The sequence below is a fragment of the Gallus gallus genome, chromosome 19 (assembly GCF_016699485.2).
Source record: "Gallus gallus isolate bGalGal1 chromosome 19, bGalGal1.mat.broiler.GRCg7b, whole genome shotgun sequence".
NCBI classification, from domain to species: Eukaryota; Metazoa; Chordata; class Aves; order Galliformes; family Phasianidae; genus Gallus; species Gallus gallus.
Genome location: NC_052550.1, coordinates 8981415 through 9004256, shown reverse-complemented (window position 1 = coordinate 9004256; position 22842 = coordinate 8981415). Strand labels below are relative to the sequence as shown.

Below are 22842 nucleotides of genomic sequence, written 5' to 3'. Positions count from 1 at the left end.
GTGGACTTGTCATGTTAGGTGGATGGTTGGGCTTGATGGTCCTGAAAGTCTTTTGCAACCTAATTCCGTTCTATCTGTTATTTCCTAGGTATCGCATCACTATAGGTAACAAGACCTGTGTGTTTGAAAAGGAAAATGATCCTTCTATTCTGCGCTCACCTTCGGCTGGGAAGCTTATCCAATATGTGGTGGAGGATGGGGGACACGTGTTTGCAGGCCAATGCTTTGCAGAAATAGAGGTAAGAGTCTCGAAGAACTGTTGCTGAAGCTGTCCAGGCAGAAGCTGGGCAGAAAAAGAAGTTGAATGTTCTTGAACTGGGAAATGAGAATGAGCAATAATTCATAATATTTCCATTCTAAATTTTATCTTTGCTTTATATTGGACTAATTCAGGAATCAGCAAACAGAATAATGTGGCAGGGAAGAAATTTTTAACAGCTGAAATCTGAGCATTAATGACTTCACTAAGTGATAAGCAAAATTTCTCAGTGGTGAGACCACAGTTACTATCTTTCCATGGTACCAAAGCAGAGTGAAGTCTACGTGTACTGTGTCTTCTCACTACAGTGAAGAAGGCTTTCCTTTTGTGGACCACTACTTAGCTCTTAAAGAGACTCAGAAGAGCTATATGCTAGTATTAAGTAACAAGTTAAGACTTCTCTGATCACCTGATCATTTATCAGATTGATCAGACAAATTAAGCTGAAAATAAGCGTCACTCCTGCCTTCTCCCTTGGAAGTTACTTAATGCTTAGAGAGGCGGAGGATGAAGAGCAGTTGCTGCATCATAGTGAGGAAAGCATGAGAGGTCGTGTAGGAGCGCATGGCTCTAAGCAGATATGAGGGAGGGGAGGGTGTGTTGGCAGAGGGGCAATTAAACTGGTTGGGAAGATTGTGTAGGAGAAGAATATCAAGCCCAAGATCCGGATACTTTCATGTAAATGCTTTTATGCTGCAACAGAGCCATGGTTAAAGAGGCACTACCTACTCAATTCCTGTTTTCCCAGTTGTGGTATATGCTACAGCAATAGTAAAATTAGACTGCCTTTCCCTAAACCTAACGCTTCTGCTCCATTGGCAAGAGCTGCTGTGGTTGAACTATGGGAACATCTCTATTTGTGAATAGCAGACTGAGATTTGTGACCTCTAGAAGGTAACCCTAATTTCCTCTGCTAAGAACAAGTGTCTTGCTGTAGCTTTTGAGAGCAGCTCTTGCATTTCAAACAATGAGAGTGCAGCAGCCGCAATAATCTGTATCTGTTTTGTTCCCTGTGTTGAACGTAGGACCTTCTTAAATACCTGTTGGTCCAGGCAGCGTCCTGCTGCACTAATTTGTGGCCTAGTAATTTGCTCTACTATTTACTTAAGTTCCTGAAATTTCATTCACAATGTATGTGCTTTTGGACTTTTGAGACAGCCTGAATGAAAAAGGTGCTCAGGCAGGTTAGTTTGGCTGTGGTAGGCTATTGGCTGCTAGTTCACAAAACTAGAACCGTTTGTGGACTATTGAAGCTGAGTGTGTAACCTGTTTTCCTTGCTACAGGTGATGAAAATGGTGATGACACTAACAGCAGGAGAGTCAGGCTGCATCCATTATGTCAAACGCCCCGGGGCAGTGCTGGATCCAGGCTGTGTGATTGCCAAACTCCAGCTGGATGATCCCAGCAGGGTTCAGCAGGTGAGAAGTTGCAGGAAGCACAGATTTTTGTGGTGTTTTTAGTAGGGGAGTGATGCTGAGAGTGCTACAAGATGGTCCAATGGGCTGAATCAGTTTTAGATTTGTGCACTGCACTGGAAACATCACCATACTCTTTGTCTCGTGGTGCCTTGCACTCAGATTATCGTCTGGTCCTCTGATTCATGCAAAGCTTTTGTGTCATCCTTGTTCTCTTCTTAACTCAAAAGCTATTGTGGGTACATGGCTGTATGCAATACTGGAGAATGGTGAGATCTTTCTCTCTGCTTTATTTATCTGGATGCTTATTTTGCTTCTTTTTTATTGTGGATTCTTCTTTGTGGCACTGTTCTGGAGGGCAGGAATAGATATCCCAACTCCAAGAGTGTCAGGCCCTGCAAATTGTGGGTGAACACAACCTGGAATTGTTGCAGATCCAGCTCATCACTTCTCTCTCTCAAACCATGAGCATTTTCCGCTTTGGGAATTCTTTCAACTGAGGGTAACAGGAGGTTACTACCATGGCTGATGCCATATTGGAGTAGTGACACTGTGGTATTTGCTGTGTTTCCAGGCTGAACTGCACACAGGCACCTTGCCACAGATCCAGAGCACAGCACTTCGAGGCGAAAAACTCCATCGCATCTTCCATTATGTCCTGGATAACCTGGTCAACGTGATGAATGGGTACTGCCTGCCAGAGCCCTACTTTAGCAGCAAGGTACTAGTTACTTCTTAGCTCAGAGAGAGAGCAAATGTTCTTTCTGTTGAACGTAAGGCTGGACAGTTGGCACATCACAGCCAGAGGACCACGACTCACGGCAGTACTGCGCTGCTAGTGCTGGCTGGCCTTAGTTTTCTTTCTTATGTTTCCTGATAGTCAGTCTCAGCAGAGAGTAACATGGGTGGGTGCCATCTGTGGTACCCAAAAGGAGTGTAAGTTAGGAGTTGAGCTTGAGCTTTACTGCTTGTACCTGCAGCCTTGTAAGTGTGAGCTACCTGCATAGCCAGCTGTGGTAGAAGTATGGAGGAAGGAGGAATGAAGGTGAATGAATTTCAGCAAGCTATTGGTGAAAGGTGGCACTGAAGCTACTCCAGTTCTCATGTTTAGTCCCTGTACTAGCTGTGTGATGCAGCAGTACTGGAGACCTCACTGAACAGCCTTTCCATTTCTCCCTTCTTGCTGCTTATTTTTTTCCTTACGTTTGCCTCTATGCTGACTTGTCTCTAGGTGAAGGGCTGGGTTGAGCGACTAATGAAGACACTGAGAGATCCATCTTTGCCTCTGCTGGAACTTCAGGACATCATGACCAGTGTTTCTGGACGGATTCCACCCAATGTGGAGAAGTCCATCAAGAAGGAGATGGCCCAATATGCCAGCAACATCACGTCAGTCCTTTGCCAGTTTCCCAGCCAACAGGTGATGAGCCACACTTGTATAAAGGGAACAAAATTGGTTTGTGTTAAAGGGAGAAATTTCCTTTAAGTTAACTGGAGATTAGATGGACTTAAAAATGCATTTGAACATAGAATCTTTGTGATGAAAGATACTTATTGTATCACTTAAGCTTATTTGCCTTCTTTTCCTGTGCTGAAGGCTATGTGTTCTTTGCTCACTATAGCTTTAAACAGGCTAGCTTAAGAATTAGGAGGAGTTTAATCATATCAATGGCCTTGTGGGCATTTATTTAGTTGCTTTTTGGCTGGTACATATGCTACACTGCAATTTCTAGCGTCAACATAACCTTAGAAAGGAATGATTGCAACTAAGAAGGCCTGATCAAGTAATGAGATGTTGGAAGATGGTTTCCTTTTTGTACAATGTCATGTTTCAATTTTTGTATTGTCATTAGGTCATTATCTTCTTATGTAGTTTGAGGCTCTGGCCTTTTCTGGAGTCTGCTAAAGCTCTGGTCTGGTTTGTCTGGAAGTTGTTACTAGTTGTCAACCAGATTGTCTCACCTTTGTTCAGGAGCTGTCATGAGACTTACTCTATTGCAGATTGCCAATATCTTGGATAGCCATGCAGCCACCTTGAACCGCAAATCAGAGCGTGAGGTCTTTTTCATGAACACTCAGAGTATTGTGCAGCTTGTACAGAGGTAGGCTGTTTTTAGGGGTGACCCCTAATTACTCCTTTTCCCTTCTTCTTCCTCTTCTTTTTTTCCCAGTTTTCCTTTTCTACTTGAAAGACCTGAGCCTGTTTGTCTTAAATCAACCTTGAGCACGGGGTTTGATCTGTTTGTTTCTGCAGGTACCGGAGTGGTATTCGGGGTCACATGAAAGCAGTGGTCATGGATTTGCTCCGTCAATATCTGAAGGTGGAGACTCAGTTTCAGCATGGTGAGTCTCTATGCATATTAAGCATTTGATTTCTGAAAAACCCACACTTGGTTCCAGCAGCTCTATGTTTACCCTCCTCAAGAAAGATGAGTCCATAAGGCTAAGCCACTTGGATTTTCTTTCAAAGGTCTCAGATTCCTTTCTCTTTTTCTTTTTTATCTTTCTTTTTATTTTTATTTTTGTAGAGGAGATACCTACTGTGAAATAACAGAGGTTTTTTTAGTGTTCGTAAGTGCAAACCTCAAACCCTCAGCTTGACTCACAGTTGAAGTAAATGTGTTGCATTTCTGTGTCCAGGCACAAGGTGGCAATGATGCACTGACTGATTTTAAAGAGGCTCTATTTCTCACAGGTAGTTTGATTCTGTAATACTTTTTTGTCCTGCCCCTGTTCCTACAGTAATGGTACTGCAGATTCACTTCCACTTCAGTTTGCTGGTGGTAGAGGATGGTGCAGGTCTTTTTTCTATTTTTATTCTGTTGTTTTTTTGGAATGAAAGAGGCTGCTCACCGTTCCCCTCTTTCTACTGCTCACAGGGGAGGCATTTGGTTTTTGAGCTGTTTTAATAAGAATGGGATGCTTTAAATTTTCTGTTGAGAGCAGATGTGTTGGGAGGAATGCTCTCATCCCAGAGCTGGTTGTGTAGGTCATGCAAAACGTGAAAAATATATGTGGGAAGAAAAAAAAAAGACACATCTAGTCACATGTATTCCATGACAGAGGCTTGGAGGCTGAAAAAATGTGCATTTCTGATTGCAGGTCACTATGACAAGTGTGTCTTTGCCCTTCGGGAAGAGAATAAAAGCGACATGAATGCTGTATTGAACTACATCTTCTCACACGCTCAGGTCACCAAGAAGAACCTGCTTGTCACAATGCTCATTGTAAGCTGTCTATTTATTCTCTAGAAATCGGCTTCTCCTTGTAGTTGTATGTTTGATGCTTTGAAAGGTACTGAATTGACAACTCTCATCCTTAAAGATGCTAACTTTCTAGCTTCTGAAGCAGCAGCAGCAGCAGTGTGGAATGTCTTCAAGTTTTCTTTTTGGTGAATGGCATTAGCCTGTATTGACATTCTAGAGTGGATTCACTTTCTCTTGATGAACCATGTTTGGTCTCATAGGCTTAGCAATTGCTGTCTTACATCTTCCTGACTATAAGCTCAGAGTGTCTCATGGCAGATCTGCTGCAGTATGTTCTGACCAGCTGTACTCTGGGCTGTGTGGTAGGATCTGGCTGGGATCCAGCATCTCAGCGCAAAGGTGGTCACTCCAGGCAAGGTGTCTGACCCTAGGGATGCTGTGTGTGGCTGTCCAGTGGGCTTGAGAAGGGATGGTGAGTCTCAGACACAATCTGAACACAGATTCTAGCATAGAAATGCACAGAAATCCTTATGCTGGAATCTGCCATCATCACCCATGTTCTTCTGGCTTGCTTACTGGCTTGTGAAAATCTCCATTCTTATTAACCTCAGCTGCTCTCTAATGGGTAACCCCCCATTAAATTACATTTGCAGGAAAAATAAATAGAAAGCCAGCAATTGAGTCCTGCTTCTCTTTTCCTGTTTCCTAAAGAGCCTCAGAAAATCCTTCCTCTACATAAGGCTTTGAAGCAAAGTGAATATCCACATTCCTCAGGGCAGGATGAATTTAGCTACGACGTGATTTCCAGCACAGACTAGAGTTAGGTATACTCCTTGTTAAGAGGCTAATTACAATACTACCCCTCTGACCCTCCCCTCCTCCTCTTCTTTTTTCCTTTTTAAAATAATAAAATGTGGTCTGTTACAGTGAAAAGTATTTCCAAAGTAGCCATCCACAAAATAACTCTCAAAAGTATAGGAAGGGTCATAATTGTCCTAGTCAGAGGCTGGGTTTCTTAAATTCTAATTTGTAAGATATAAGGAGCCTGGCATTCTTTCTTTCTGGCTTTCCTTTTTTCCTTTTTTTTCTTTCCTTTTTGGTGTGTGGTGTGATTGTAAGTAACGCTTGCCTTAAGAATCTCATTATTTGAACACGGAGCCATATTTCCTCTGAGAATTCTGGAGTAGCTTTGAGCCGGGGCTGTTCATTTCTCAAGTAATCATGCTGGCGTGATGGAGAGAGAAAATGGCAGCTGTTCGCAGCTCAGGCCTTCAATTTTCTTCAGAGTCCAGTCACTCAAGTGTGTAATTACACGGGGGTGCCGGGGAGGCGTTAAGGCCTTGTCAGAGAGCTGGTTTGAGGCTTTGCTCACTGCCTTTGCCAATCAGTGCAGGCAAAAGCCAGTGCAGCGCCAGCTACCTGCTTTATTTTGTTGTTGTCATCCTGATTATTTCTTGCTAAAATAGGACTGGAACTTTTTGTCTAGATGTTCACCTCCATGCAAGCCATGTCTTAGAGATGGAGTCTTGCTGTGTCTTCGGGTTGGTAGGCAGAATGTCTGTCTGAGGCAGTGAGGAGCATGCTGGGAGCCAGGAAGAACAGAAGACGAAAGACCACCTGAGCTTTCCTTTGTCTTTTGTGCGTGCTCTTTCTTCTCAGCACTGTCAGATATTTCATCTCAGGTAAAGGCCAACATCCCAGTTGGAAACATACTGGGGAGACCTTCCTGCACATGGCAGGGGAAGAGCTGAGGTACTTTTGTGTGGCCTCTGCTGGGCTCCTCACACAAACGCTGTGATGGGGACTGCTCACATCAGGTGGGTGTCAAAGGCTTAGGAAGGGCAGCGTACCTCTGAGCACCGAATTGTCTATGGCAAAGTGAGGAACTGCTCTGCTGAATTACAGTTCACTCTGTTAACTGAGAGACCATCGTTTGTCTCCCCTCTGCCTCACATTACTCCTCACGTCTGAGGGCCCCCTGGCACATCTGGTAATCATGGTGGAGGCTGTGGCATTCTCTGGGTTGCCAGGCCATTTGTGTGCGATGGTGAAGCTGTCCTCCAAGGGCAGATGTCGTGTCAGAACACCTTGATGTTATGTTGCCGTTATTGATGTATCCCTAGGAATCCATTATTAACAAGAAGCTCTGAGGATGGTTTTAGTAATGGTGTTATGCTGCCATCATTCACCTTTTTAGCTAGCAGGCGTTTAAGGCAGGATGGGAACTACTCCATCTTTCATGTATTTGATGAAATATAGTGCGATTTGAAGCTGTGTATTCATTTTATGTACTTAACTGACGGCTGTATGCACATCCTAGCTGTAACCGGGCCACAGCGCCCATGTTTGATGCTGTGCCGCTCTCCTGAGTCCTGCTGGGTTTGGTTGCCTCGGGCAGCAACGTAGCAGCACCCAGGTGTTCAGACCTCAACTACAGCAAAGGCAGCTCTGAGATTATTTGCTGTGGTTTCACACGTTGGTCTGTAGTGATGAGATTCACAGAACTTCCTTTGGAGATAGTCATTGTAGTGTTTGCTGGCCCTGGACGACAACCTAATGAGTTGCCCACTGAGGTTTTGTTTTTTAAAGTGATTTTAGTTTTGATTTTTGTCCCTGAGAGCTGTATGGCATCGTTCCTGGGGATGGCATTGTGCTGGTATGGGTTCAGAACTGTGTGAGGAGGACAGCTAGTTAGCTGTAGCATTGCACCTGGCATGGGCTGTTATTTATTAGTTGGTTCGTGGGTCTTGTATTATTCTGATTGTTTTTATGCTTTGATAAACCTGCCAGGGAAATTAACCTACAGCACAAAGGTTTCTCTTTTTATATATATTTTTCATATATGTGAACTTACTGAAAGTCTAAATTTCTACCCTTGATGGCACAGAATTTAGAATAATTTAGACAGGGACCTCTGTGGGCCAACATCAGAGAACACATGTACACATGTCATGTTTAAAGCCCTCGGTGGGAGGAGGGAGGATGGTTTTTCTCTCTTTCCGATGTTTTCAGCTCTCTCTGTTTGCAGGACCAGCTCTGTGGCCGTGACCCCACCCTGACAGATGAGCTGATCAATATTCTGACAGAGCTGACCCAGCTCAGCAAGACAACCAACGCCAAAGTGGCGCTGCGGGCACGGCAGGTGAGGAGCGCTCCTGCAGCTGGGCTGAGCCACCGACCACATCAGTGGGTTCCCAGCCACTACATTCTGAAGTTAGGACCACATTCCTCCATCCCTGTTCCTCCAAAAGTCTTGTCTGACCTACAAAGGAATGACTAATTTGTGTGTTAGAGGAGGACAGAATCCATGGTCGCCGTGGTTTCTTCTGGCTTTGCAACCTGTGAACCTGCCAAGCACGGGCTGCCTGGAACACACAGCAAACAGCCAGGGTTCAGCAGCTGCCCTACAACTGGGAATCAGTTTGGGCAGAGAACAGTGAGAGAAATTTACATGAGAGAAATTTACATGAGAATCAGATGTTCCTAAGGAATTATTGCAATGAATATGTTGGTCCTTTTTTTTTTTTTAATATAGTTTCTTCTAGCTTTTGAATTACTCCTGTTAATTTAATTTGAAAATAATTGGAAAAACTTCTGTCATTTCCAGGAGTACAGATAGTAATTTGGATGTCAGATATTCCCCTGTATATTATTGTGAACTTCCTCGTTAGCAGTGAGTGTGTAGCCATGGAGGGGTGAGAGGGCATAATCGCTTCACGGCCAGCGCTGACCCCACAGTCTGATCACTCTCTCACTCCACAGTCCCCATCTCCATTCTAAAAGTCTTCAGCAGGGAAGCTGACACGATGGGGATCTCTCCTTTTATTTCAGAGCTTGACTGTGGAAAATGAATGTGGTGTTTGAAGCTGCTCAGTGACCTTATGTTTCCTTCAGGATTGTGTTTGTGTCCTTGAACCATTCAGAGTTATTGAACCTCTCAGCAGCGTGCTCGGGATAGTGCTGCAGTCCTTGTGGATGTCTTTATGTTGCTCCTTCACTTCATTTTCCCCTGCAAGCTGCTTCCCCTTCCCATCTCCGTACCCTTCATGTTGGGCATTTAATACTTGGCACCAGCAGCTCTGCCTGTTCTGCTCAGAAGCTGTGCAAGGCGGTCTCCAGCGCTGGCCTCCCCACAGCTGCTGCCTGCCAGATCTGCTTTCCAATTAACAGCCGGTCAGGCAATCCCCAGGACTAACAGCTCTGCAGTGCTAAATCACATGCACTGATGGAACTTGATTGAAGCTGTTCCTTTTCTCCATGGGGAATTGCCAATAATACAAACCGAGCGGATACACAAATGAGGCCGGGGAGGGGAGGGAGTTTGCAGCATCACCCAGGTGCCTCCGAATTCACAGGAGAAGCCTTTTCTTGGATGGAGCAGACTATTGCTGCCTTGGAGTTACGGCCTCCTGCCTGTGGCCCAGCAGAGCTCCCTTCACCCACACACTTTGTGTTTGCTGTTTGCCAGGTTCTCATTGCTTCCCATTTGCCGTCCTACGAGCTGCGTCACAACCAGGTGGAGTCCATCTTCCTATCTGCTATTGACATGTATGGACACCAGTTCTGCATTGAGAACCTGCAGGTATCTGCCAAACTCTTCTTGGTTCCCTGCTTCCTTCTCACTGAGCTTAAGGTTGCTGCTTTAAAACTCAGTGTGTGGTCCCTGGTTCCTCCTGGCTTTAAGTTGTAGCAGCCTGGTTCCTAACTTCCCCTCATTTTTGTTTCCATTGCTATGCTGATACTATGTAATATGAAAACATCCTGGTCCTTGTGGAACAGCAGGAAAAGCAAGCTAATAGAACTAGTAGGCCTTTATCTTGATGTTTCTTTTTGGAGGGGGTGTTTTTGTTTGTTTGTTTGTTTTCTTTTTTTGGCCTAATCCTGTTTGCAAGACAGGGAGTTCTATTTTAACACTGCTTCATGTAATCTCTTCTAGAAACTCATTTTGTCAGAGACATCCATCTTTGATGTGCTACCCAACTTTTTCTACCACAGTAATCAGGTGGTGAGAATGGCAGCTTTGGAGGTGAGTTTTTGCCCACTGAAAAAAAAAAGTACTTATGATTTTAATTTATTTTAGTTTTTAATCAGCGTTACCCTGCAGGGTTGTGAGCTGCAGGTTGTGTGGGATCTGGCATAGCTGGAGTCTGGCATTTAACAGCATTAACAGCATTCAGAGTTGGCTGAAATTTTAAATGCAGATTATCTTCTCTGCTTGAAGAAGACTTGCATGGTTGGAGGGATGGAAGGTGAAGCTGCTGTCAGAGGATGTGGTCGGCCCACCCTGCACCTTGTGGTTGCTTGCTACCGGAGTGGCCTTTCTCACATAATGATATTTGAATTCTTCTAGTTGAATTGTATTTTTATCTTTGTATTCATCTGGAGGTAACTGTTGTCTCTAATATTGTTGTGATCTCTCTTGATCTGTCTTTTGTCTTTTTCCTCTTTCTGCCTCCTTAGCACAGGCAGCTGATTGGGTTTCTCTTTAACCAGGTGTACGTTCGAAGGGCGTACATTGCCTACGAGCTGAACAGCGTCCAGCACCGCCAGCTGAAGGACAACACCTGCGTGGTGGAGTTCCAGTTCATGCTGCCCACCTCCCACCCAAACAGGTCAGATCATGCATTCAGGTGCCTTTGGAGTCAGAGATTGATGAGGGACTGTGCTATCCTGGCAGAGAAATCGTACAGTAGAACTTTGTAGAGAAAAGGATAATCCCAGTGCATCAAATAAGCACAAATTTCTTAGGATAAAACCCGACGTTACCCAGTTCTTTCTATTACAATATTTAAATCCACAGGAGCTCTGGGCAGTAGTTCCAGTAGTTTGGCTTCATTTAGATATGATGCAGTTTTCATATATGTTCCAGTGTTAAGTTCAGCTTGTGTAGTAACTTTCCTCTACAGAATCGGTTCTGGCAGAATCCTGAGCTTTCTGAAAGATGCAAACCCAGGCAGTCAAAGAACAATTGGGATCTTTCCTCTTGCTGCATTGCTCCCTCACCAGCTTTTTGTAACTCTTTGTGGTTGGCTGTGCTTTCAAACCTGGCTTTATTGACGAGGTGATACCTTTTATGGCATGGTAAGGATGAGCAGCCTTTGTATGTTTGACTGGGGAAATGTGGATGCACATGTAAATGTGTGTTATGCAGAAGTATTAGAGTTGAAACACTTTGGTTTTCAGTCACTATTTTTCAGAATGTATTTCTCATGATGACTGAATCTTAAAGTTGCAACTAAAAGCACCAACCGTACCCTGCTCTGCCCTATGGAGGGGTCACGTCTTATAGTGTGTGCAGAGGGTGCTTTAAGAAAAGCCTTGTTTTTTGGTTGTTTTTTTTTTCCAGAACTTCTCCAGCATCTGTCAGGTCAGTCGGTCCCAGTGGTCTTCCTCAGGAAGATGCTTTGGGCAGAATGTGATTTTGTCCCAGGCTGTGGAGCATGCTGGACCCGAGGCGCAGTGATGCTCCGTGGCCGCCTGGTGCCACTGTTGATCTGTGCTGGGTGGCAGTGTGGTGCCGGTGCTGTTTTCCTCCTTTGTTTCCAAGCATCTTTTTCCTTATGTTATTTTTGGTAGGGTTGGGCAATGGGGTCCAGTCTCGCTTCATTGAGAATCCATCAGTACATTTTATGAAATGGTTTTCAGAATCTGGTTTGCTAGAAATGAATGGCTGTCCTCAACAAGCAGCACAAAGCACTCATGATACAAATGGGACATGCATTTGGTCTCATCCGTTTCCTACATCTCTAGAATGTTTGTAAATAATTGCATACTATTTTTAGTACTTCTTTATAATACTCCTCCCCTGCAGCCCCTCATTCTCTATTTCCTCTCTTTGCTAGTCTGTCACCTCTGCTTGCAGATTGTGTGGCCTCCCATGCTGACCACTGTGCTGGTACTGCGTGCTAGCATAGTTGGACAAGGTCGGCTGGGAGATGAGAACTGTTATCTGCCTGGAGAACAGCTTCTTTGTCCTGAAATCTCCTCTCCTCTTTATTGTGGATTTGCTGGAGCAATAGTCAGAAGCTGTGTGCTGCTTCTCAGCAGTCAGCACTGCTGATGATTGAGTGAAAATGCATTGCATTCCTTGTGCCGAGGCAAGCAGGCTTTGGGGACAAATTCACTGCTGGCATAGGCAGGTTCTGTTCCTTTGAGTGCACCTCCATCTGTTGGTGCTGAATTTTGCTCCTGTTGCTTAATGCAGCTGTTTGCAGTGCATACCGCCTTGTGCAGCTATTGTGTGGCTGAAGTGCAACAGATAACAGTGTGTGGATAGCTGGGGAATTAAATTAGCATCAAATGTACAGATCTAAGCTGCCCATAGAGGCAGGCCTTATGTTAATCCCAGGACACAGAGCAATGAAATCTCCAAATTCTCTGCCGTTGTCTTGCTTAAGTCTTCTTTGTTGCTTTTGACCGTGTTCCAAGACCCTCATATGTTCTTCTCTATCTTCTTTAGCATGGACAGACAGAATAAGGGACAGATCCCAAAGCTGAAGTATCCCAGCCTAGTAAATGTCCCTGAGACTGCAGGGTTGGGTCCTGCTCAAGCAGAAATGGGTACTGCAGGGCCCAGCATTCTTTTTTGGAGGTCTTCTTTTGTGATACAGCATACTTTCCAACACATGATCAGATAATTGTAGACCTGGTCCCTTTTTTGGCTGATTTTTGTGAACGCTTTTACTGGAGAAAATATTGATGCAGAGAAAATTGCAAACTGATAGGGCTGTGGTATACTTAAATTCATACTTACCCTGATATACCTTTACTTAATTGCAACTGAAACAATCCCAGCTGCTACTTCTGGTGGTTGCAGGAGGCACTCAGACTTTGTATTTATGGCCACTGAATGATTGCCATCAGCTGCCCCCAGTAAAGCTTTACATGGAAACAGAGAGGAAAGAAAAACTATTAATTCTGAATAGCAAAATTGTGGAAATACAATCCACTCCTTATGGGCTTTGTGGGCAGAAGCTGATTTAGGAATTATTTGTTTAAATTAATAGAAAACATCCTATTATAAGAATCCCCACTGATCTTGATTGCAAGGGTAAGGCAGAGGGAGAAAAACTTATAATTGAAACCATAGAGGGCTATATAGATCAAGCCCAGCATTCCTCCTTGCCCAGTGAAAGCCAGACGAGGAGCACGGTGCAACCATCTGGTGCCTTTTGCAGTAAATGGAGCCTCCCAGCCCTCTCCAAGTAGAGAGCATTGCAGTAATTGGATCTGGAGGAAGTGATCCAAGGGCACCTCCGGGATGCAGCGGGGTACTGCAAGCACGTGCCTGTGTCTGCAGCCCCTTGTGTTCGGATCACCTGCCTCTTTCTGTTGCCTCCAGTCCTGGTGAGAAAAGCTTTGAGAATGAAATGAGCCCTGATCTTAGATGCTCTCTGCCTTCTCTTGTTCAGTCTGCCCTGCTGAGATGAGAAACTGGTGGGATATTGCCTGGTGTTTAGAGGTTTGGCTTCCTTTGTGAGAATGGCGAGCTGGGTGACAGACACTGAAAGGCCTTTCTTAGGTGTTCAGCACACGAAACAGTGCTCACCTATTCCTGGCTTAAAAACTCCTGTTCAAAGAAACATTGTCTGTCTGGTATAAGAAGTGAGAGAGGGAATTACAGTGCTTTTTCAACAGTGCTTTTGTCCCGTGTGCCACACACGTGGCCTTGAAATGTCATGGAGAATCTTGAACCAGGACAAGGCTCGGAGGTGGAAGCAACGGAAGGTTTTAGTGGTGTGGATTTCCTCTGGATACACTCCAAGCCACCGAAGACTTTAAGATTTGACAATTGTCTTACTTTGCTCTAAAGCAAGTTTTACTTGGCAGCTCAAACCGACTGCTAACTCAGATTGTATTTGGAGCTGAGAATGCACACAACTCAGCAAACGTGCATACACTCTTACAGACGTGCATACAGATGCCTTCGGTTTGTCCGAATCCCTTCCTGGAACTGCATTCCGTTGTCCTTGATGCTTCTGAGAGTGGAATTTGGGTCTAGCTGTTGGTTGTCTTGTATTTCCAAGCGTCTCAGCATTAATGTCTCAACTGTCTTGTGCCTGTTTTTGCCCAGTATCTCCTCTCTTTGTGCTTGTGGATGTTTGTTGGCACCCTCCTTGGACTTTGGCGTTGCTGCTGTCAAAGCTTCAGAGTGATGCACGTTTCTCTGGAGCTGTCTCTTGATGTTTTGTCATCTATGGAGTACTTTGGTTGTTCTTTTTGTCAGCCTCTCCCTTAGCTTACAGGCTGAAACCATTTTGAAAGCAGAAAGACAAATTTTACGTTGATGTTTCCAAGCAGTGGCTTTTATAGGAAAAATCAAGAACCCAAACTGGCATACATTTAGAGCAGTGTTGTAAGTACCTTCCCATTAGCTTGCCTCATCATTTTACAATGACACAGTCAGGAGATCAGAATTTCTAACAAAATGAACATGTTTCCCGTGGCTGAAATAGCTGCTGGAGCAGCCTCATGCTTCAGCCATTGGATTCCTTGTGTAGAATGAGCTGCTGTGCTGCGGGCCGAGCGCACAGCCCAAAATGTGCCATCAGCAGCCCGAGGTCCCCTCCGTGCTGCAGGAGAGCGGCTGCTGCCGGGAGGGAGGGGGGAATGATTCCAGGACACCTGTAAATCCCCGCAGCCTCGTGCTGAGGGTTTGATGTTAATTAGACAGCAGGCAGCAGTAATGGGTTGCAGTTCCCTTGGCTTGGCTGTTTCAGAAAGGGCAAAATCTTCCAGCAGAGGAAAGAAGGGGCTGTTGAAGGGGCAGCAAACTGAATGGAACGATGATAATTTTATGCAAATTGGACTTCAGTAGCAGATTCAGCTTGGCTGAATCACAGAGGGAGCAGAAGAATAAGGAAAGAAAGAGGGAGAGGAAAAACCCAATCAAAATGTATGGTTTGAGGCATGTTTCACAGCCTTCTGTTTAGATTCTTCTACAGAAATGAAGAAACATAAGAGGAGTGCCACTGGTCACAGCCAGTGGAATTGCTCTTTCTCCTGTGGTACTGCTGTTAATAACTACAAGTGGGCTATTCAGCCAACCTCTGCTGATTCCGCTTTGCTGCCTGATTTCAAAAGCTTCGCCCCGCGTCGGCACCTCCATCACAGCTTGCTGCAACCCGCGGCGCTTCGCATGCACGGCCAGTGCTGTCAGGGGAAGGGGGGTGGCAGGGGGAAGGAATGGAAATTCACCCAGAAGGTGCAGGAAAGAGCTAGGGGGATTTTCCTTTGCTTGAGCAGAAGGAGTAATTGTGACGTGAGGGCATGCGGTGCTCCTTGCATGGGGCTGGGGCGTATCGCTGTGGGATCAGCCCCCCGGGCCGGGGGTACTTTGTGAAGGTCAGGGTGAGGGGGTGCTGGGAGGGCTCCTGGTCATGGCCAGCTGCATGGCGGTGCTGCTGTGCCCCTGCTGGTTCCCCTGCCAGCTTTGCAGCCTTGTTTGTGGAGCTGTGGAGGTGTGCTGCCTTTTTGTAATGCCTCTCCCCAGGGCCTGCCTGTGCTGCACACATCAGCCTGTTGGCTCTCAGTGCGGGATGGTGATGGTGACAGCTGAGCTGGCATGCAGGAGGGTTCCTGCAGCTGTGCCTGTGGGTACAGCACAGCCCCGCTGCTGTGCTCCACTCCTTCCTGGGATCTGTTTTCCTGCTGTGATTCTAGCCAGAATCTTTCCACCTCCATTCCAAGTGGTCTGGGAGTGGTTCCCAGAGCAGGGCAGCAGGATGCTCTCTTTGAGGCAGAAATGAGTGTTTGTTGCACTGTTTGGTTGGCTTTCTTCTTTCCGTTTCCTGAGAGCGTCCCAGGGAGCACTACATGAGTGCACCAGGTGTAGGAGCTGCCTCTTCTCTCCAGGCTGTTCTTTCAATCTCAAGGAGATCACATGCAGCTTTCCCATCGCTTAGCAAGACAGAAAAAAGGCACAAAGCCCCTCCATCCCTGCATCCCCGCGTCCCTTTCAGCCCTAGCAGCAGGCTCTCAGCACACCATCTCTCCCTCAGACTCCAAATTAGTTATTTAATTTTGTTATTAAGCAGCAGATATGTATGTCTTCAGCCCAGTTTTCTTTTCTGCCATACAGCTTAAGGAGATCAGGGAAATTTCTGTGCCTCTGTCAGTAAAGTGCTCGCAGTGAATATGATTCTGATGTAACAAAACCTGTTTTTGAGCAGGACTGGGTACAGTGGGTGCACTGAGGGCTGTGACCATGGAAACATTCTGGTCACTGCTCACCAGGACTTCACGTCCAGCAGCCCAGGGCTTTGCCTGTGGCTAGGAGCGTTGGGAAGGTCTGTGGTTTGATCTTCCCCAGGTCTATGGGGAAGAAAGGACAAATGGCCAGATATGTGCTCCCTGAAGCTTTGCTTTCGACCTTTCCACGTTGCTGATCTCTGCACAAACCTCGTGGGTGCATGTGTGTTTTTCTGATTTAATCTTTGCTATTTTGGATGCGACGCTGCAGCCATTTCTGCGTCTTGCATGGAGCGATTTGCTACCTCGTGCTCCTGTGAATGGATGGGCAAAGTGTGACCACCTCGGGCTGCTGGGAAACTGTGCACCTCAGCTCCCTTTAGCTCACACCCATTGCTGAGCCGTGGTTTGCAGGCAGAAATGCGGAGAGTTGTGGGCTGACGTTATGAAAGGAACCACCTGAAGTTGGCCTGAAGTTCTGCTTGTTCTTTTTGGTGTTCATGGCCTTGATGCTGCAAATGCCAAGTGTTCTGTGGTGGTTGTGTGCATCTGCTTTGCTCCCCTGGTGCTGTGGGAGCCGGTGTGTGGGCTGCTGCTTACTGGGGAGGTTTGGCAGTGAGGATTTGGCTTTTTTTCCGGAACCTGTTGCAGTCTCCCTTTGGGATGCAGTCACTCTTCTGCATCTGCGCTGTTGTTTGCTCTTCTGTCAGGTGGGGCTGACTCCCACTCTGATCTTTGAAGCTCCATTGGTGTGTGCAGAGGGCTTGCAGCAGTGCCGTAAGATGCTGTGGAAATGCAGGGTGCCTTGCAAATGCAGCATGCTTTCCTGATACGTGTTATTTGCATGTCGTGTGCATGGTCTGTGCTTACTCCCGTGGCAGTCGTGGCAAGCGAAGTCAGGTGGTGGGTGCCTCCCCAGGGTCAATGGAATTGAATTCTGCCTAATTTCTGCTGGACAAATTTGGGTTCGGTCAATTGTAAAGGTGTTGCCGGTCTGCGGACCAGCCTGATGATAGTTCTTGATGATGGCTTTCACTAACCAATCTGTAACTAACTGTGGTTGTTTGATTACAGAGGGAACATCCCCACGCTAAACAGGTATGGTACTCATCATCTTTTAAAATTTGAACAGAAAGACTAGAAAGAAGTAGTCTAGTACTTCATGTTCTAACATGTTTTGTTGTAGTACCCTTCTCTTTGCTTCGGAAGTTCTCAAACATAACTCTTTTCCCTCCCTTTTCCTCTCCCTTTGTCTAAAACATGTTTTCAGCTTTCCACCGCCCTTTTTAAAAGCAGCTTTGCATGCAGCAATCTCAATGAAATCTGCTCGGTGACTCAGTCCACCCGCAGTGCGATGCGCAGCTCCTGGTTGGGTCTCTCCTTTTGGAATGGGATCCCAGCTGGTACCTCTGTGGGTGTCACAGTGGAGCAGGGCTTTGCCTCGGGCTCATAGCACACCTGTTGCCGCTCTGGTTTCTTGCAAGTAGCTTAGAATTTGTCGAGGCTGTCTCACCTCCCTCGTGCCATAGATGAATCTACATCTCAAACAGCTGACAGCATGTTTTGTTGTGTTCTGGATGCTAATTTTTCCTCCCGTGTCTCAGTTGAAAAGTATTTCTCGTTTTAAATAATACATGAAAAATGTCTGCTGTCTCTTTGTTTAGTTACTGTTCTGTGATATGTTTTGTACTGGTTGTAAGAAATGTACACCAAGGCATGTCCTGAAACATTTTTCTCTTTCAAAACGTGAATACTTATTATTTATTACTGCTTACATGCCTATTTAGGGAAAATAGTAAAAACGGGCTCAAAAGTCTCGTGGCTCTTAATCAGAGATAAATTACAGAAACATTGACTTTATACACAGAGAGCTATTAATCAAACTGATGATAGCTTAGAGTGGCTCCTGGTGTTCTTAGGGCCGTGTCACGGTGGTTTTCTGTGGGGAAGGACAGAGGAGTGAACGAAGCAGCAGTGTGAGGAATGCCCATCCAGCACCGCGTGTGAGCGTTGGTGGGACCTCAGGAGGTGGACGTCACTGTGGGGCTGTGCTGAATCAGCGCCCGCATTCCTGCCCTTATGGCACCACCCGGGGCGGACAGAACTTGACCTGGTTGATGTCTCCTGAGCCCCAAGGAGAGTGAAGGGAGCGTGAGCTGCCCCGTGCCGCAGGGAGCTGCAGGAGCCCATCCTGTAGTGTGCAGTGCAGAAATGAGGAGCGTCGTTCTCCTTTACTCCAAAGAAGGCAAAACCCCGTTGTAGTTGCTGGAGAGAGGACGTTTATTTGGTTGGAGTATTTGTGTTGACATGCGAGAAACTTCCTCTGCTAGGCTTGGCCATCACATCACAGAGCTTTAACAGCAACAAAAGCAAATAAAAAACACAGAAGAAACATGAAAAAGCTCATTGCCCAAATGAACACCAACCATTTCACAACCAGTGTATGCTGCCACAGCTGTTGAACTATCTGAGAAGTCAGTGGTACTTTAATGTGCTCAGGATCATCCCCCCTCCAGGAAGGAACACTGACCTTTGCAGTGAGCAGTTCTGCCCTAAATAGAAGTCCCTTACTTGGTGCCTTCCTCTGAGCTTGTGTAAATCTGTCCCAGTGCCGCTCACTGAGATCAGGAATTGGCCCTGGATGAGTGCTGCACTCTCTGTACAGGCAGGAGCAGAAGAGGAGTGGCTGCTATTCCACCTATAAAGTAAAAGACACATTTGGGGGGGAAAAATGTGTTCAGCTTTGCATAGTCGTAGTTCACCTGTCACCTCACTAACCTTCTTAAGAAGTACTGGTTCTGAGGGTTTATAACATTGTTTCCTGACTCTGTGCCTTGGAAGGATGTCCAGGTAAGAGTATCAGTGGCAGCAGACACATGCCATTGCAGGGCCTTAGGAAACGGCAGCACAGCAGCTCTGGCGTGCTGAGAACCCAGCGGTCCTGTGGTGTTACTCGGGATAAACAGCCATGTGTTGGGTGTCAGAGCACGTGCACACACACGGATGTTTGTCCTCTGAGGACCTTCTCTCCCTTGTCCCTGCTGACTGTGTTCTTATTGGATTGCCATTTAGAATGTCCTTCTCTTCCAACCTCAATCACTACGGGATGGTCCACGTAGCCAGTGTGAGTGACGTGCTGCTGGACAACTCGTTCACTCCCCCGTGCCAGCGGATGGGAGGGATGGTCTCTTTCCGCACGTTTGAAGATTTTGTCAGGTATGTGGGGAAGGTGATGGTTGTGTTCCTTGGTGGGCCCAAATGGAACTGTCTAGAAGCAGGCTCGTGATCCTGAGCTTGTTTGTTCAGCTTTTGGGGTGTCTGTTGGGATCCTCTCATCTGTCTCCTTGAGATAATGGAAAGTTTCAGGCTGCTGCCAGAGCAGCGTGCAGCCAGAAGGAGCAGCATCTGGAGCTGCTACTGACTGGAGGTCATTTGCTTCTGTGCTGATTTCCAGTGCTCCTGTTCACAGGGGAGGGGGTATTCTTTATGCTTTCAATGCTTTTGGACTAGACAAAAAAGACAGCAGAGCTCATAGCAGTTCTGAGTGCCTGCAGCCATAGGATCTGTGGCAAGTGCTAGAAGATCCAGGCTCTGCTCTGGTGGAAGGGTGGAGGAGATGCTGCCTCCTCATCTTTCAAGTTCCAGTCCTGCAAAGGGAAGCAGTCTTTTTCTCTCCTCCCCTCTTAGCAATGTGATTTGTGGATTTTAGCGCTGTATGCCTTCAGTGAGCTACCAGCAGCATGGTTATGACTAATACTTCTCTGGTGTATTTCAGAATCTTTGATGAAGTGATGAGTTGTTTTTGCGACTCTCCTCCCCAGAGCCCAACCTTCCCTGAAGCTGGCCATGCTTCCCTCTATGATGAAGACAAGGTACAGTAATTTTTTTCTCTGGAGGTTGCTCTCAGTTTGGAAATGGAAGATGTGCAGAATGCTGCAGTGACTGCAGGCTACATACTTTCCACTTGTTCCAGTGCTGGAAGCAGGAGTTAAGAGCTTTATGTATTTATGTATGTGTTCTGTTTGCTTGTTTCGCAGCAGGTGAATAAAAGTAGGTGGCCATTTCCTGGTTGTTGTAAAACCAGAGCTAAGTCTTACTCTCCATGTAAATTCAGATTGTTGCTTTTAGCATCATCAGAATTACTGGATCCATGGCAGTATAACTGAGAGCTTGCACACTAAGTAGGTTTCCACTTGCTTTACATCCTGACTCTTCTCTCTCTTCTGCCAGTTAGAACTTTTTTTATGAGGAAAAAGAGAGTTGAAGCCCTGACAGTTTTTGCATTGACATGGAAAACAGGTGCAGAGGAAGCAGATGGTTTGTAATTCTTAGTGACAGAAGAACTGCTGTCCCTGGCACCACAGGTAGCTGCTCACTGCTCAGTCCTGCCTCCCAGCAGCTGGGAGCTCTGTTGCAATACAGTCTGTGTTCAAAATAGGACTTGGTTTTAAACTTAGCTGTTGATACTTGATGTGTGTAAATACTGAGGCCTTGTTCCAGAGCATTGCCATCAACCTTAATGTCCTCAGATCTCTCTCTTTAACTCCCTCTCACTTCACCAAGGAAAATTTCCAGTTCATGCTCAGTTTTTCAGAGTTAACCACAAGTTTTTGAGCACTACATTTGTCATTTCTCAGACCTCCAGTGTAAGTGATGCTTCTACATTATTTCATTCTATGGTAGATGTGAAAATGCACAGTGTTTTGCTCTTACACTAAATTTGCTTAATACCATTACCTGCAAGAGCCCTTTTATGCCCTGCCTGCACTGCATCTCGTGAAGAGAGGCCCTGACCCTGCATTCATTTTGCATCCAAATGAGGCATGCTTGAGTTCACCAAGTCAGAACTGGATCCTCCAAATGAAGCTCCTGTTTGCTGTTTGTGGATTTTATCTCTTACTTCTGAAACTGTGAACTTGTGAGGCTGCTTGATCAAGGATTTCCCCCGTAGTTCTCCTTACTTGATAGCAAACTCTGCTGAAGTCCTTTGTTCCCTATGGGACCTGTGTTTAAGAATTGTTGTTCACAATTTATTTATGTGGCTTGTGTTCTTCAAATTGCAGGCTGCCCGTGAGGAGCCCATTCACATTCTTAATGTCGCTATTAAAACTGATGGGGACGTGGATGATGATGGGCTGGCAGCCATGTTCAGAGAGTTCACACAAAGCAAGGTAAGTCAGCTCAGCTCTCTCCCTCTCTGGAGCAGGATGATTGTTCAGGACAGGTCTGTTTGCTTCTCATTGTGCTTCTCAGATGTTTTCTCCAGAAGCAAATAAATAAATGCAACAGTTGCATCCTTAATTTATCCCATCTAAAATCTTACCACTTCTTTGTTTGCCTATAGCTACACCTTTCTGAAGCCTCCAGGGTGGGCCCTGAAAACCACACAGCTCTTATTTTTCTTTGTAGTACTTTGTGATCCATTCTAATCCTTCAGCTCAGGACTTTTCAATTTTTGGTGGGGTAAAAGACCTTAAAAAAAAATTCATCAGGTGATGTTTTTTGCATCAATTGGAATTGCTTTGGTATGCTTTACTGATCCATGAGATTCACTTCAGAGTATCCAGTATTAATCCTGTGGTCCCTTCTGAGAAAGCAGCTGTTGGGAACGGCCTCCTCGTGTCCGTTCTGCCCTCTAGTGCCTGTCTTCACTTGCTTTCCTGATGGACGTGAAGAACTCAGGCTTGTTGGTATGAATAGCTCTCCAGGCACTGGGAACCTGCTGCATCTGTGCTACCTGCAGTGGCAGTGGGAGTACTGAGGGAGCAGTTTCTAACTTCACTTCCCACTTGAAAGGTGGTAATACGTTCTGCAGAAAAGGGGTTCCCAGATGGGACTGGTACCTGCTAGACTCCAGCAGCTTCCTGTCTCTTTAAGCAAAGAAAATAATCAGATATAAAAATTAAAGCCAGCTCTGCTTTTCATCTTCTTGCTCATGCTCGAGGCGTTTTATGGGAGGGGATAAAAGGAAAGAAATTAAAAAAAAAAAAAATTCCCAAACACATTAAACTATCAAATAGGTTGATCCAAATTGTCCAAATAATCTTCCAGTCCCAGCATGTTGTGTGTGTTTTTTCTAATAGAAATTAGGATCATATACTTGTAAATGACTTGTGGAGGAGATTGAGGCAGTCAGTGTAAATGGAGTTTCTCCAGGTGCTGATGGCTAATCGCTCTGTAATAGCTGTGGACTTGCTGTGAGACCCGCATTATTACGATGTAATCAGAATCCTGTTGCTATGCTGTTATTGTCTGCCACTTGTGGAATTTTAAAAGCAATAACAATTTTTGCTTTTTAAATCATGGAATTATTAAAGTTATTTCCTTCCTCTTGCTATGAATATAGTCACTGATGCTCATTTTCAAAGGGCTTAACCTTAGTAAAACATTTCTGTCTGTGCTGAGAGGGGCTGTTTTGTTCCTGGACTGGCAGAGTTCTCATTCCATTTTTGTTCCTCTTCTTTCTCATTTTTATCTTTTTCGCTTTTCGATTGGAAAAAGGAGGAGAAAGGATAAAGTTTTAAAGGGGCAAAATTACAAGTTTTTGAACACTTAAGAAAATGCAGTGATGTGGCAAACGCTCATCGCACCATTTTCATTTGTAATGTGGCTTTCTGGAGTTGTTCAAGAAACAACCAGAATGGGCATATCTGATACGTGTCTGAGGAACAGTGTAAAAATAACATTTGTCACCTTTGTGATATTGATAGATCCGTCCTTTGGTCAGGGCTGTTCGTGTACTGTTTGTGCCAGAATCAAGAATGTGGTGTT

The 22842-nt window shown here is 45.6% G+C and overlaps 1 protein-coding gene across 9 annotated transcripts in view; it reads left to right on the top strand.

Annotated features, from left to right (window-relative positions):
• The window catches only part of ACACA (acetyl-CoA carboxylase alpha), a 111105-nt gene that overhangs the window by 35078 nt on the left and 53185 nt on the right, over positions 1-22842 (top strand). For 7 of the 9 annotated variants that reach the window (XM_046902304.1, XM_015295691.4, XM_046902306.1 and 4 more), the window contains 15 exons: positions 89-239; positions 1544-1678; positions 2250-2396; positions 2907-3095; positions 3677-3777; positions 3930-4018; positions 4778-4902; positions 7910-8023; positions 9350-9463; positions 9818-9907; positions 10375-10493; positions 17146-17169; positions 19144-19287; positions 19847-19943; positions 21135-21242. In XM_046902304.1, the coding sequence (XP_046758260.1) occupies positions 89-239; positions 1544-1678; positions 2250-2396; positions 2907-3095; positions 3677-3777; positions 3930-4018; positions 4778-4902; positions 7910-8023; positions 9350-9463; positions 9818-9907; positions 10375-10493; positions 17146-17169; positions 19144-19287; positions 19847-19943; positions 21135-21242 (1747 nt within the window). The remainder of the gene's footprint in view (positions 1-88; positions 240-1543; positions 1679-2249; positions 2397-2906; positions 3096-3676; positions 3778-3929; positions 4019-4777; positions 4903-7909; positions 8024-9349; positions 9464-9817; positions 9908-10374; positions 10494-17145; positions 17170-19143; positions 19288-19846; positions 19944-21134; positions 21243-22842) is intronic. The other 2 variants (NM_205505.2, XM_046902307.1) reach the window with 1 other exon arrangement.